General features: G+C 39.6%; 2 protein-coding genes across 9 annotated transcripts; one reads left to right on the top strand and one right to left on the bottom strand.

Annotated features, from left to right (window-relative positions):
* Positions 1 to 100: 100 nt before the first annotated feature.
* Positions 101 to 2,669, top strand: LOC135607586 (beta-glucosidase 26-like). Its single transcript, XM_065099534.1, has 11 exons — positions 101 to 350; positions 456 to 514; positions 627 to 702; positions 813 to 884; positions 955 to 1,042; positions 1,143 to 1,386; positions 1,476 to 1,591; positions 1,660 to 1,877; positions 1,953 to 1,984; positions 2,105 to 2,207; positions 2,305 to 2,669. The coding sequence occupies exons 1-11, from the start codon at positions 101 to 103 to the stop codon at positions 2,583 to 2,585; spliced, it is 1,539 nt and encodes a 512-aa protein (XP_064955606.1). The 3' UTR covers positions 2,586 to 2,669.
* Positions 2,670 to 3,926: 1,257 nt separating this feature from the next.
* On the bottom strand, positions 3,927 to 7,986 carry LOC108952052 (uncharacterized). 8 transcript variants are annotated; one of them, XR_010485321.1, is made up of 4 exons: positions 6,568 to 7,986; positions 5,883 to 5,932; positions 4,875 to 4,976; positions 3,927 to 4,507 (listed from the first exon to the last, which is right to left on the bottom strand). XR_010485321.1 is itself a non-coding variant. In XM_065100297.1 (2 exons), exon 1 carries the CDS (start codon positions 7,748 to 7,750, stop codon positions 6,617 to 6,619), a length of 1,134 nt encoding a protein of 377 aa, XP_064956369.1. In that variant the 5' UTR covers positions 7,751 to 7,986; the 3' UTR covers positions 3,929 to 4,503; positions 6,568 to 6,616. The 8 variants fall into 8 exon arrangements, 2 of the variants coding, with proteins under 2 accessions (XP_064956369.1, XP_064956368.1); XR_010485320.1 differs by having other exon boundaries at positions 3,927 to 4,503; XR_010485319.1 differs by lacking the exon at positions 5,883 to 5,932 and having other exon boundaries at positions 3,932 to 4,083; positions 4,205 to 4,503; positions 6,568 to 7,985.
* Positions 7,987 to 15,918: the final 7,932 nt, after the last annotated feature.

Below are 15,918 nucleotides of genomic sequence, written 5' to 3'. Positions count from 1 at the left end.
TCGCAAATAATCCTGAGTTCTTATCCACTCTATGCTTTCCGCTCTTCAGCCCTCCTATAAATGTATTGTCTTACATCCACATTATCATCTATGTTCTAAGATGTGTTCCATCCTGTTCTCATCCTTTGTCATCTTTTTGCTCTTCATATTATCAATCAATCCATGCTTCGCGGCTGGAGCCCACTCCCACCAACGCTTCGCGGCTGGAGCCCACTCCCACCAACTAAACCGTGATGCATTTCCTGAGGGCTTCGTCTTCGGCACTGCAGCCTCCGCCTACCAAGTTGAAGGCATGGCGCTCAAGGGCGGCAGGGGACCGTGCATATGGGATGCATTCGTTAGGGTTCCGGGTATCATGCAGTCTTTCTCATTCTCTTTTACTTCATCCTCTTCACTGAAATGGTTCAATATTTTTGGTTGGAGGATTTCTATTCTTGTGTGTTGGTTGACCGTAGGTATGATTCCCAACAATGCCACTGCTGATGTATCAGTTGATGAATACCATCACTATAAGGTAGAGTAGTCTATGGTCTTTATCAAGTCGTTACTACTTGTAGAACTTCATAGGTTTCGATTTCTCATTGTTGAGTTAAAGAATGTTAACTTGGTAACACCTCATGGTTCAGGAAGATGTCGATATCATGAAGAAGTTCAACTTTGATGCATATCGATTCTCGATCTCCTGGAGCAGGATTTTTCCAAGTACTGGAAACATATTTTTCTATTATTTTTTTTATCATCCAATCCTCATCTTTGATCTATACCAATTTTGCATTATCCACTCCTGTTAGATAACGAATTCTTTTTTCTAGATGGAACTGGAGAGATTAATTGGCAAGGCGTAGACTATTATGACCGGCTAATCGACTACTTGATACTGCAAGGTAAGCTTTATACGTTTAATGATCAAAAGAAACAAACGACAATCTTTTTTCGTTCTATTTTTTGTTTCAGGCATTACTCCCTATGCAAATCTTTATCACTACGATCTTCCATTGGCACTTCAGAAAGAGTATCTGGGTTGGCTGAGCCCCAAGATAGTGTAAGCCCTTGGCTGCTGATAATGCCTTAATCTATAATGCTCTTTGCATTATAAATCATTGGAGATTGTTTAAGCCCGTCTGATGAGTTGTATCATGCAGGGATGCATTTGCCAACTATGCGGACTTCTGCTTTGAGAGGTACGGAGATAGAGTCAAGAACTGGTTCACATTCAATGAGCCCAGGGTGGTGTCAGCTCTCGGTTATGACAGTGGCTTTCATGCCCCTGGAAGATGTACCAACTGCAAATTTGGTGGAAACTCAGCCACAGAGCCTTACATCGTCACTCATAATCTCATCTTATCACATGCAGCTGCAGTGAAGAGATATCGTGAAAAGTATCAGGTTTGGACTTGTGCACACAAGTCATGATTCTGTCATACAACATATAACCATGATCAACATATGTTTCTTGTTGTGTTCTCTCTATTCAGGTAGATCAGAAAGGCAAAATTGGCATTCTTTTGGATTTCGTTTGGTACGAGCCTTATACACACTCAGCAAATGACGAAGCTGCGGCCCAGAGAGCCAGGGATTTCCACCTTGGATGGTAACAATGCAGCCTATTCCAATTGAGAAATCTCTAAGTGACCGATTGATCTCTTTCTCTGTTTGCAGGTTTCTTCACCCTCTAACATATGGATACTATCCAAAATCAATTCGAGAAATTGTCAAGGACAGGCTTCCTAAATTCACCGCTGATCAAGTGAAGATGGTGAAAGGTTCATATGATTATGTTGGTGTCAACCAATACACGTCTTACTACATGAAGGATAATGGAGTCACCAATCCCAAACCTGTCAGCTACCAAGACGACTGGCACGTCGAATTCAAATGTTAGATTTGCTGATCCCTTGTAATAGCTTCATTCTTTGTGTTAACCTTCTTTCTTACATTTCCATATCTTGCAGTTGACCGAGATGGTGTCCCGATTGGTCCACAGGTAAAACCATGCCTTTTCTTCTTCTCATTAAAATACTTTTTCACCTAATCTGTGACTTGCGTTGATCTACACTTGACAAGCAACTGTTGATTAACCTTTTAGTAATGGAATTTTACTCAGGCCTACTCCGGCTGGCTCTACATAGTTCCATGGGGAATGTACAAAGCTGTGACCTACGTGAAGGTAAATTATGGTGATCCAGTCATCATCCTCGCAGAAAATGGTATGAAACATTCTATGTTCTCCTCGCTCCGTTGTTATCACAGTTTGTGATCTCTTGACAACGACGATGATGATGATGATGTTGATGATGATCATAGGAATGGATCAGCCAGGCAATGTCACTCTACCAGAAGGTTTGCGCGACACAAAGAGGATCAACTTCTACAAGAGCTACATCACTGAGCTGAAGAGGGCGATGGATGATGGTGCGACGGTGATCGGATACTTTGCATGGTCTCTCCTCGATAACTTCGAGTGGAGGTTGGGTTACACTTCGAGGTTTGGTCTGGTTTACGTGGACTTTAAGACGAACATGCGATACCCAAAGGAATCGGCCTACTGGTTCAAGAACATGCTGAAGAGGAAGAAAAATAATTGATGTTAGAGAAATCGATTTCGATGTTGCTTTTGATTTCATAATCAATCAGGTTGTAATTATCCTCTGGTTGGAGACTTTTATTAGAGTTATATGACGTTTTCATATGCGTTGGCATCCATTGGCCTTTGTGTTATATTGGTTTGATTTGGTCGGGCTTCGGTTGCGCTTTGGAACATTGAGCTCGTTCAGATCTTGAAGGACACTTATAGGATAGATTGCAACGTTCGCTGGTCTTTGTATTGTTATTCCGAGATCTTGGAAATGGGGCTTCGACACCCTAGTAAACACCCTTTTGATTATTCTTTATCTTGATCATGTTTTATTTGTGAAAGGGGTTTAGGATTTAGTTCTAGTTTTCTATCATTCTGAGATCTTGGGAATGACGCAATCTGTGACGATGGGTACAAGCGGATGGCCAACATCATGGTGACGTACCATCCTTGCTATCGTCCTACGCCACCCTTGAAGCAATTGGCCATTTTTTTTCTTGATTAAGTCTTCTTTTCGATTGAGGGTCACGTTTTGTTTCTTGGTTGTTTGGATTCGATGTTCCACAATGCTTTTCGCGTTCAATGTCTTTCGATCTTCTATATGTTTAGGGCTAGGGTGTATTTCTTTTGATGTTTAAATTTCTTTTGATGTTTAAATCTGTAATTTCCCAATATGATCTTCTTCTCCGATCCTTCTATATATCTTGGTATGTTTTTAATAGATGATATCGTTTCTTTATACATCTTACCATTGATTCTAGATGTTTGAAATCCTCTTTTGTCATATATATATATATATATATATATATATATATATATATATATATATATATATATTAATTAATATAATTCATAAAACGATAAATAATTTAAAATAATAATATTATAAAATATTAAAATTAAGTTATTCAAAAGAATAAATTGATAATAAATATTGGTGATAATTATATTAAATTAGATCTTTTTAAACAAATACCAAAAGAAATTGAAGTTAAAGGTATTTAAGTCATTGAAATTTATGACGAAATTGATATGTTCATTATTTTTTATTAATGAAACGCATGAAATCAAATCAATGTTGATTGAACATATCATATCATATCATAATTTAGAAATAAAAAAAATTAGAAAAGGATGCTTTCAAGCATTCGAAATAATTTTTTCCTCTTCTAAGTTTTGATTCCTTCTTTTTTTTTCCCTCTTTTGAATATGATAATATTTGAAAAACTGATTCGATGGAGACAAATTCATGAAGACGAATAAACGATTAAATTTGAACATACGTTCTTCCTACGATCAAAACTAACCATATAGTTTTATTGTAGTAAAAAGAAAGAAAAATAATTTAGTGTCTTCAACTAAAGTCAGATTGAGGATTACATTTATGTAGGCTCAGAAAAGAACTGGGCGACGAGTCTCGGCGGTGCCCACGCCGCTAAGGAGCCCCTTGCCTTCCTTGGCACCGCCTTCCGAATCCTCACCATGTTCGCTCCTCTGTGTCTTTTGGCCTGTACAAATAGACGAAGCTTCATTTCCTCGCTATAGGATGCAGTGTATCAGAGAAATTAAAATGTTTTGGCACTTCCTTCTACCACGGCTTTCAGGGTTTGAGTCTACAGGGAAGTTTACTTGTTTGAATTGCTATCTTGTCCAGCAGACTGCAAACAGGAGGCATTAGTCTGTCCGGAGACATCTCCAGTGAGCCAAAGCGTGATTGCTGCTCTTCTGTAAATTCTGGTTCGAAAGGCCTCTATGTGTCATAACGAGTCCGATGAAGATGATGCATTACCTTCCTGTCAATGACGAATTCTTTCTTCCTGTCGATGACGAATTCTTTCTTCCTGTCATTTTAAAACCACAAATCCTGACTAGTGTTGTACTCGAACAAAGCCCTCAGTTGATTGATAGACTTCTGAAGCAAGTTGGACCTGTCTGAACCAATATTTTAATAGAATTTTCAAGAATAGATGCAACAAGATGAACTCAACATCATCAGTTATAACCAGGAGAATTCCAAAGGAGAAATATAACACCATGCATTGCGTCAACATATGAGTCTTCGTTTTATTTATAAATCTACATAGCAATCCACGGCCTATTCAATCCATTGAAAACAATTCCAGCAGCGCACATAAATCATACATGGAAAAGCTTCCAGTTAATTTGTATCATTCACCAAAGAAGTTTGAAGCAAACTAAACTCGAGTATAAGTAGCACTAGCGCGTCTAGATTAACCAAAACACAGCACAATTGTTTGCTTAAAGATTAACAAGGGCACAGGTCGACAAAAAAACCTACACATGCAGTTAATGGCTTGTTGGCAACTGATTCCTCATGACATCTGTCCTCAGACTTTGCCCGGTATAATGTTCAGTAGAGCCAGCCCCCATAATTTCAAACCTACAAATGGTGAAACAACTTTAATTTATGGTATCATTGCATGAAAGAAACTTAAACTAGCTCATATGTTTGTGTTAAAGTATACTCTCTTTCACAGATGAAGAACAACTATGCTGAAAGTTCAACTATATGACGTTTGTTTCAAAATATATGAATAGCTAAGGAGAAAACTACCCTACTCTCTCATGCTCTCTTTATTTATGAAAAATCTCCCATTCTAAATTTTAAGCAATGTTTCTTTAGTTATAAGTCACCTTATAATAAGCAAACTCTGCATCTGAGTCACAAAGATATTAGTGTATTTTTATTGTAGCAAATTGTATGAACCTCCTTACCGAAGGAAAATATTTTGTCAAATGGAACCGTGATTTGTTTCTCTTCAAAATATGTTTATCCCTTGGATGCAGAAAACATGACAAAACTAATTATCTCAAACTCTTCATCTAGGCAAGAAGATCTAAGAGGAATTATAGCTTCCACGGTGACCATCAGGGCAACTTTCCTACATGGTTGTCTAAAATGACTCCTAGGTTTTTTTACTTGATAGACTTGGACCAATTTCTAGAGGGCTCACATAATTTGAAACAAGGCCATAGTATATGTTCAATCTATCCAAGGTCACATATCAGGTAAGAGATATCCTTTACAACCACCAGCTGTACAATTCATAGGAGAATGTTTCGATGAAGAAAATGTTGGTCAATGGAAACAAATTTTCATTTCCATATTGTTGTATGCTTTATTCATATCTATATAGGACATCTTCAAATGATTTACAATATTACTCTGCTCCATCTAAACAATAACATGTCAATTCACTTTTCTTATTTTTACTGTAGCAATTTTAGTTCTTTTTGCAAGGGGTGGCCTTGGGGTGGCTTTGGTTGGTAAGGGGAGGAACTGAACCTGGAAGATAGAAATGAGGCCAAACATCCAGTAGCAATAAAACCTACAACCTGCAGGAGTGGACTCCATATTAGATGTATGAACACTTGAATAATATATGTTAGTTCCATCATGTTTCAAACGCAAACTTTTAGCTTTGCTTTTGCCTTGAGTAAGATTTAAGGGATAGACATAAAAGTAACAAGATAGCATTGGCTAACAGCAATTGTTATATCATTGGCTATACCAAACATCAAACCCTGCCAAGTGCAATCGTTATATCATTGCAGAAGGCTAACAAGATAGTAGACACTATACAAAAGGAGGTAATCTGAATGCTATGTAACAATTCTTCACCATGTTAACCTTCCACTTCCTCTGGCAAACATAATAGCAATGTATTCTATAGCCACTCCGATCACTTGTCTGAGCTTTGCGTAACTATGTATTTTGTCTCTTACAAGGGGAAAGATCCTAATGAAATAGATTCGAGGGTGCATGGGACAATCAAGAAGACAAAGTGTTTCAACACTGAGGCTGTTTGAGGTACAGTATCCATGATGTAATAATCCTCTTTGAAGTACATTATATACTCAGTCCAATAACAAGCAGTCACAACAAAAACCAGTGATTTTTAAGACTACTGGTGTCTAGAGTTAGAAGCAAAAAAGCAAAAACTAGAAGCAGTGATTCTTTTGAGACTGACCTGGATAGAAATCCATAAGAAATCAAGCTGAAAGATCTTTTGTTCTTCTTTAAGCATCATCACTGGGGTGCAAAGTTGTCTTGGCCTGCTTCCTCAGCTCTTCGTCGGCTCTCCTCAAGAACTGATCCCACCCACTTCCTTCCCCTGTGTCCAAGTAGTCGTAAGGCACAGCCGTCTTCAACCCTGGCCTCACCCCACATTGGCTTTCGACAATCCGAAACTCCACCAATCTTGCTTCTTCTTCTCCCTGCTCTTTGTCTACTTCTTCCTCCTTGGAATTAAATGCTTCTTCCTCCAACTCCTCCCAGGTAAAGAGAAGGGGTAATGTGAAGGCGCGCCATGGGTTGAAGTCGATAAGCTTCACCCGCCCGTCACTGGTGACATAAACGTCGAAGGTGTAGTTCTGAGACTCGAACGTGGGACCCACGACCTCGGAGAAGAAGGTCTGGATGAGCGGCAGGATGTGGTGGCGGTGGTCGAGAAGGGCGGGGTAGAAGTTGGTGACTTCGCGCTGGGATATGGCTATGAGGCGGCGGCAGCGGGCGAAGCAGCGGAACTCCATCTCGGGGCGGAGAGAAGGGTACCACTTGCGGAGGGCAAGGTAAAAGGTGAAGAGTGGGAAGGAGGAGGAGGAGGGGAGTGGGTGGGAAGAGAGGTCGTGGGCGATGGAGTCGGAGGAGTGAAGGAGGAGAGCAACGTCGGCAAAGGAGGAGCAGCGGAGGGTGCCGTCGGCGGAGATCCAGGCGGCGTCCTTGGGTGCGCTCCAGTTCAACTTGGGGAAGGCGGCGCCGCCTAGGGCGGTAATGGACCGCTCGACCGCCGCCTCTAGCTCGGGAAACGACGGGGCGGAGTCAGCTTCCGCTTCGTCTTCGTCGGATACGGAAAGCTGGGACGAGCAGTCGAGGAGGGAGGTGGGGTCAATGCCGGCGGCGGGGCGAGGAAGGGGGTCGCGGCCGGACGCGGGACGGGGAAGGAGGAACGGCGGCGGCGCGTCATCGTCGTCGTCGCTGTGGGAGTCGGCGTGGGGAGGTGGGGAGACGGGGTTGAGACCGAGGAGGTAGCGGAGGAACGGATCGGGGAGGGGGTGGAAGAGGGTGCGAATAGTATGAGGCTTGAACATGGGGTACCATTCGTTGATTTGGCACCGCAGAACCTTTTCCTCATCATCCTTCCCCCCTTGCATCTCCTGTCTCCTTCGATGATCCCGTTCTTGAACCCTTGGAATAGCTTTTCTATCCGTAGGGTAAACGGCGAGGAAACGGTAAAGAGAAAGAGAAGCGATGGGATTTCTATGTGATTGAAACCTTCTGGAGAGGCAGCTAGAGCGGCGGTCGGAGAAGGGGAGGGGCGTTAGGGCGGAGGGCCCCTGAGGGCAGCCCCTGTGGCTTCACATAGATCACAACCCTCCGATCACACTCAATGTTTGGATCTACTTGATTATGACGGATCTATTTGATGACGTTTAAGTCAGAAGCATACCTACATAGTTCCATCTTAACTTTGATTGCCCAAATCTCCTGTTACGGATTACGGAAAAGATATGGATAAAAAAATAAAAATAAAATTTTTATAAATTAATTTTAAAATAAAACACATGATTAATAGTGGATAGAGATCAACTTGCTGACAACTAATGAAGTGCTATCTTTCACCCATTAAAACGTGAACATGTTTCTCTTACTAGTTAATAAAGGAATCATCTAACCATCATATTTGATAGTGATGAGATCATAAAGTCTTATCGTCGCTATGATACCAAATGATAAGACCCTAAAGTCTTATCGTCGCTCTGATACCAATTGATAAGTGCTAGTCATAGGTGTCCAGCAAGCCAATCACGCGAGTGATGACACGTGTGACTTGATACAGAATCTTTTTGCTTATTATATTTTGGCATATATCACTTTATAACTATTACATATATGCACATATATATTGTGATATCCTTGGATTTGTGCAATGGGAATCGGATTGTGACGAGATCACGAAAATGAGATCGATTTACCTTTAAACACATATCCTAAATAATCCCGGTCATAGGTTACTCGAAAGGGACATCGTGATAACTTGACAGACTAGTGTGCTGTATACCCGTCCATATGATGGATGTAGCTGGTCTCATAGCTGCTCGTGTAGGGACACAAGGAATATAGTACAGGTGCTCATTAGAGAATGAGTTCACTGATTGATCCGCTTACGGAATGCTGGATGGTTGATGATGCCTTATTATCAGACAGCGATTCCGTAATCCTAGTGGTATATCTGGTCCTTAGACTTAAGACGACACCAAGGATGTCCTGTACGAGTGCTCCACTCTTTGATACCAGACTTATAGGTTTGGCTGTCCCAGATATAGTACAGTTGGTTATTGGGAGTGGTAGTCGACCTTACGAGGGCTATTGAGTGTCGATAGAAGATCATCCACTCTCGGCGTCATGAGAGGAATATCTCATGTGTTCTTGCTTAGACAAATCCCTGGCCAGGGTCATTCGAGTTGAGAGAGAAAGTGTTCTCTGGGAAAATCCGATTAGTGCGAGACTCGAGTAGAAACCGTATGGGTCTGATAGCACCATGCTCGATATACGGTCTCTGGGATATTAGATGGATGAGGAATTATAGGTACACGGTAACTGAGGACAGATATGTCCAACGGATTGGATTCCCTTGTATCGTCTGGGGACTACGGCGTAGTGGCCTAGTACGTCCGTAGTCAATGAGTCGAGTGAATTATTACAGAGATAATAATTCACTGAGTTAGAAGGAGTTCTGACATATATGACTCACGGCCAGCTCGATATTGGGCCTAGAGGGTCACACACATATGGTAGGCATTGCGATGAGTAGAGGTTCAGATATGAGATATCCGACAGAGCCCTTGTCTTATTGGATATCCAATAAGCCTCTGAATTATTGGATCCCATGGACGAGATCCAATAAGAGCCCATAAGTAATTATTAGATAGAGATCCAATAATCTAAAAGGCTTGGGTTATTGGATGCAGATCCAATACCCACTAGGGGAGGATCCATTAGGGTTTGACATGAGACCTCTATAAATAGGAGGGATTCAGAGCCTCATAGGCTAGAGTCTCTGCTTGCCTCTCCTATTCTCCTTCCCCTCTCCACCTTATAGCAGGCCTGGAGTTTTGAGGAGCGTCGTCGTAGTCCTATTGTGTGGATCACCGCTAGAGAGGAGGACGCTTGACCTCCTTCACCCTCTCTTAAAGGTCTGCAAGGAAACAGGGATATACGATCTCCCTAGGTAACACAATCTACCCTATACGCAGTTTTTTAGTTTTACGGATTTTACGCACCAATCTTCGCACGACGACGAACATCTCTTTGGGAATGAGGGATTTTGTTTTCTTGTTCTTCCGCTGCACATGTGATGTTGCCTCCAAGATATCCCAACAGTGGTATCAGAGCCAGGTTGTTCATGCGATAGATTGGTTTTGAATTACGTGTGTTGTGTTTTGAAGAAACTTTTGACGTCAAAATCGTTTACGCAAATATGAGAAAGGGCAACAATAGTTGCTGCCCTCGATCTACGTGCGTGCAGCGCAGCCGCAAGCAGGCAACACAGGGTCTTCGTCTATAGCAGCTGGTCGGCGGCCTGCTTGCGGCCGGCGGGGCTAGCAACCCGCGGGCAGCGGCGCCTGTCGCCGCTACTCCCGCAGGCGAAGCCCCCCCTGTAGGGGCAACCGCCCGGGGGGACAGCACTGCCTGCGTAACACAATCTACTCTATACACAGTTTTTCAGTTTCGCGGATTTTGCGCACCAATCTTCGAATGACGACGAACATCTCTTTGGGAATCAAGGATTTTGTTTTCTTGTTCTTCCGCTGCGCATGTGATGTCGCCTTCAAGATTTCCCAACAATAAGACCCTACGGTCTTCTCGTGGAAGAAAGGGGAGAAAAGGGAATGATAATGATCGCTTTGAGGGGATCGGCCTCCTTGATCGCTTCGAGGGGATTGGCCCTCCTTGATCACTTTAAGGGGATCGACCCTCCTTGATCACTTCAAGGGGATCGACCTCCAAAAGTTTGTCTTCAGAGTGGAATAACATTTAATTGATTGATTGATTCCTTAAAGAAAGGGTTACATCACTATTTATAGAGTTCCACCTAGAGTCCATCAGGACTTGAACTCTAATAATAAATAAATATTAAATAAACCTCTACTTAACTCTAACCGAACCAAACCGACTCAATAAATAACTGAATTAAACAGACTCGATAAACATTATTCAAAAGCTTAGAAAAAGGGTCCTAACAATTCCTCCCTCTTCAAATCAGTCTTGTCCTTAAGGATGAGCAGCATCAATCTTGGGGAGCTTCTCTTTCAGCACTTCAGTCATAGTCTATCTGTAACTTATCACAACCCGTTGATCAAGTATGGTCTCTACTTTTTGATAGTATAAGCAATAGGTCGATCTTTCAGTGTAGTAATCATTGCAAGAAACTCCTGGCCTTTGCTATCACAAGTTAAAATCCGTCCATCAATGATCTTTACTTCGAATATGTCACAGCCTTCAATGTGGTGGGCTAGTTGGGCTGCAACTTTCATGTCTATAAAATTATTAGTACTATTTATATTAATCAAAATAGTGATAGGCTGATGCTTCAAAGTTCCTCCAATTTTCATAGTTTGTGAGTTAGTGTAGCCAGTCAATGCATGCACTGTATGTGTGATGGCTTCAATATCTTTATCAGTTTTTACACCTTCATGATCGGAGTCCAACTCTTTTGCTTCTGGTTTCTCTCCAATTGGTTCAATCATCAGAAGTTGCCCTTGTTTACATCGGTACTCCATACTCCAATTTTCATAATAGTACAAACCCTTTGCTTAATTTTTCTTGAGTTCTTCTTGGGTTAGTCTTCTGGTATCAAGGCTTTGTTGGGAATAGATGGGGTGGGTGGCTTATTGATCATTTGGTTGTTGTCACTTCTATTTCCATGATTTTCCTTGTTGATTTTTTTCTCATGTAGATGTGCGAATAAGATCGCAACTATCATAGTGCGGGGTTGACGAGCCTTAACTTCACATCGGATCTCTGGAATAAGCCTTTCAATAAATGTATCCAAAAGTTATCGTTCCGACCAATCTCTAGCTTGATTTGACAATCTTTCAAACATACTTTGATATTCCAACACTGTAGAAGTCTGACAAATTTTGGCGAGCTGACCATCAATATTCTCATATTCAGATGGGCCAAATCGAACAAGAAGCCCTCTTTTGAACTTCTCTTACAAAGGAACTCCGTAGACAGTTTCATACCAATCATACCACTGGAGTGCATCTCCCTTGAGTTGGATTGAGACCACTTCTACCTTAGATTCTTCTGGGATTATGTGAAAACGAAAAAAAATTTCTACCTTAGAGATCTAATTAGTCGAATCATCATATTCCTATCATGGAAATTCTACCCTAATGTGTGGGTAGTGTATGTCACCATCCTGGGGCTCTTTTCCTGTGCCTCTCAATCTGTTCAACATAGAACTTGAGCTCCCATCTTGTTTAAACCTGCTAAAGTGCTCCAATAAGCTCTTTTTAAAATCGTGAAGGATTTCTTGTAGCCGATTCTCAATTCTTATTTCCAATACTTCCATTTGTGCTTTCATTAAGTTATCGACAACTATTGCGTACGATTGCAAGTTGGTAATCCCTTGTTCTTGTTTAGTCAAAGCCATCTGCATTGTAGCTGCGAAGTTGCCGAGGAGGAAGAGGTGCTGTCTTGTTTCTATTGCAACGTGGGGTGAGAGAGCCAGGGCTGGAAGGCGACTACGTCGATGTGGCTGCAATTACTGGACCCAAGGGGAGGTAGCGATGGTGGTGTGGTTGGAGCAGTGTCGCTGACGGTAGAAGCAACGAGGGGGTTGGTCCGTTGGCCGGGAAACAGCGGCAGCGACCCTTCTCACTCAAGCAGGGTGGAGAATCAAGGAGGGAAGGCTGCTGGCAAGGGGGGCAACAACGACAGTGGTGGCTGTTGGCTGGGCAATAGCGGCGACGGTGGTGGTCCGTCGGCGGAGAAGCTACAACGGCTGGTGGGCTGGCCGGAAGCAGGGGATGCGGGCTGCCGATCTTCTCTCTTCTTCTTTCTCTCTTTTATTTGTATTTTTTTTTGGATGACAATAGCTACTTGGTGGCTGGGCAGCAACGGCGATGGTGGTCGAGCGGCTTGGGAAACAATGATAGCGGTGAAGAAAAAGTTGCCTTGTAGTGGTGGTGGGGAAGAAGGGAAGCAAGGCTGCGACGGGCTGCGCCAAGGATCATTGCTCTGATACCAAATGATAAGACCCTAAAGTCTTATCGTCGCTCTAATATCAATTGATAAGACCCTAAGGTTTTGTCATGGAAGAAAGGGGAGAAAAGGGAATGATAATGATCGCTTCGAGGGGTTCGGCCTCCTTGATCGCTTCAAGAGGATCGGCCCTTCTTGATCACTTCGAGGGGATCGACCTCCTCGATCGCTTCGAGGGGATCGACCCTCCTTGATCACTTCGAGGGGATCAGCCCTCCTCGATCGCTTCGAGGGGATCAGCCCTCCTCGATCGCTTCAAGGGGATCGGCCCTCCTTGATCACTTCGAGGGGATCAACTTCCTAGGGTTTGCCCACATACTTGCCCTTGATAGGGAGACACATCATTTTATACGGGTCATATCTATGGATGAAATAATATATTAAAATATTTATTTTAAAAAAGTATTAATATTAATTAGTTTAATCAGTCTAATTGAACTTAATTTAATTAGAACCTAGTTGAACCAATATCTAATTATCATTTAACCAATTTAGAATTATTTTAGAACAATATAATTTAGATTAGATTGGGTTAAATTTAGATTAAATAAACTTAAATAAATCAAATTAATTAGGAATCATCATTTAAACTAATTAAATATAATTTAGTTCAACGGGCTAGAGCTTGACATGTGGGTTGGGACAAACATGTTAGATGAGCCTAGCCTATGGGCTTTGGCCTATCTATGGGTTGTGCTTGCCTATTGGTTGTGTCCAGCTTATTAACCAAGTCTACCCTCTAAGCTAATTTCAACTTAAACCTTAACCCATTCACTCAATTTCATAATATTACGAAATTATAATAAAGTATATATTCACTAACTATAAGTAATTAAAACATAATAATAAATTTAAAAGATATACTGTATAAGAAGGAAATAGTATTCTTAATCAAGTGTTGTATAAATCAAATATCATGCATTTATGGTAAAATTTTTAGAAATATATGAATAATTTTAACATGTTTCAATCTAAAAATAAAATTCTACATCTTAAAAGGGACATGTTTTAATTTAATAATAAAATTTTGACATTTAAAGGAATAAAAAATATTTTAAGACTTTATATAATATATTTTTAAGTTAAAAATAAAATTTTAAATATTTAAAAGAATCAAAGAAAAAATTTTATTTTTCAATAATGTAGGAAAACCTACTTCTTGATAGGATATAACTCCTCGTTCCTCCAACTTAGCTTAGTGAGGAATGCAATAGGAGTTCTTTTGATTTCTCCTATTACTAAGCTTAGCTTAATAAGGAATGCAGATAAAGTCCGTTTGAGCATTCATACTTGCCATAAGAATATGGAATTCTGAGCCAGAGATAAGTTTTTCTTAGTTATAAGAATATGCATTTATACTTGTCGTAATTCTATAAGAAGAAAGTTCAATATTATTTTTTCATCCATAATTTCGTGAAAGAAAAGTTTAGAAATGTCTTCCTAATCATAATTCATATCTTCTAGTCATAATTCTATAAGAATAAATTTTAGAATTGTCTTCCCGATCATAATTTCAAAAGAAGAAAGTTTATAATTATCTTCCAATCAGAATTCCGTAATAAGAAAGTTCGTGATTATCTTTCTGGTCATAATTTCGTAAGAAAAGAGTTCATGATTATCTTAAGTAGAGAATTTACTATTACTCATTTTTAGATTAGGCGGAGGAGTAAAAGGTGACTTGAGCCTTCTCATCCAACATAGGACTCAATGTGGTAATTATATATTGGATGATGATATATTCCATACTAGTATTTATTTAATATTTATTTTTATTTAATTTATTGACAAAAATGATATCACCACACTTGGAATGTTGAATAGTTATTTTCTAAAATTTATTAGCAAGAAATAAAATAAAAAATCATGCCCAAATTAAGGATTTGATTACATATAGGTTGAGTTGTGTCTAGCTATATGGGTTTGAGCAATGATATACCTGGCCACAAGCTAATTTCGCTAATCAACTTAACTCGAGTCAAATCCTAATTTGATCATTCTTATTAAATTATATTTTTAATATTTTTAAAAGTATCATAAAATATTATAAAATAATAATTAGCCTAAAATCCATTCTTTTTCATGAAATAACTAATTTAAATTCATTATTCCAAATTGAAAACTAATTAAATCATACAAATTCACACATAATTTCTTGAAATATAAATATATCTAATTATATGAATTAAAAATATTAAATTAACTAATCATTCTAACATCATAATTTAATTATTATTATTTTATTAATTATAAAATTAAAATATTATTATGTATCACATAAATTATAATTATTTTAATATCAAATATTTTAAAATATGAATAAAATTTGATGAAAAAATTAGAGGATCTACCTCTCTTCGAGAAAACTCTCCTCAATTTAAGAATGTCATAGACAAATCTATAAATAGGGTATTCAATATAATATGCATTTATATCTGTATCTTTCGAATTTATATATTTTTTTTTACAACATGAAGAGGGCTTATAGTATACTTAAGAAGCCTATTTTGTTTGGCTTTTATGATTTGTTTTGTCTTGTAAACATAGAGTAGTATAGAGTGTTAGCTAACAAAGGACCCAAGAACCACTCGAATAGCATATAACTGGAAGGACCATTAGGGCAATGTCTAGAGATAGGTTGCTATTTTGTTTTGCAGTAGTAGCATGTGGGCATTTATGAAGACTTTTTGCAGCAGACCACATAAACCCTTTCTTGCATGATCAATCAGAGCTTGCAAAGTTTATATTTGTAATTTGCACTACTTATTAAAGATTTACTGAAATATCTATTTGTAATATCTCGAACCCGTCTTCTCTTTTACAAGTTCTAAAGGGACATTAAAATATTTTGGAGAGGTTGACCCTTAGTTTACAAATATGCAAGAGTGTCGCACGAGTTAGACAAAACCAACTAAGTACATAATATATAGTGTTAGAGTGAGACAGGCACATTTAGAAACACTTGACATGAAAATATAAGAGACCTAATGAAGCTACATTGAGGGTAGCCAACACACATGACTGTTTGAAGGAAATAAGTACAGAGATGTAG

Source organism: Musa acuminata, chromosome BXJ2-3 (genome assembly GCF_036884655.1).
Source record: "Musa acuminata AAA Group cultivar baxijiao chromosome BXJ2-3, Cavendish_Baxijiao_AAA, whole genome shotgun sequence".
NCBI lineage: Eukaryota > Viridiplantae > Streptophyta > Magnoliopsida > Zingiberales > Musaceae > Musa > Musa acuminata.
The sequence above is the reverse complement of the archived record's forward strand: the minus strand, read 5'-3'. Positions and strand labels throughout refer to the sequence as shown.

What these genes read in the sequence shown, in the direction of transcription:
- LOC108952052 (XM_065100297.1), bottom strand. Translation starts at nt 7,750, where the DNA reads ATGCAAGGGGGGAAGGATGATGAGGAAAAGGTTCTGCGGTGCCAAATC.
- LOC135607586 (XM_065099534.1), top strand. Translation starts at nt 101, where the DNA reads ATGTGTTCCATCCTGTTCTCATCCTTTGTCATCTTTTTGCTCTTCATA. An exon ending in CGACTACTTGATACTGCAAG is followed by an intron (nt 885 to 954) that starts GTAAGCTTTATA and finishes TTTTTGTTTCAG; the next exon opens with GCATTACTCCCTATGCAAAT. An exon ending in AGGGATTTCCACCTTGGATG is followed by an intron (nt 1,592 to 1,659) that starts GTAACAATGCAG and finishes CTCTGTTTGCAG; the next exon opens with GTTTCTTCACCCTCTAACAT.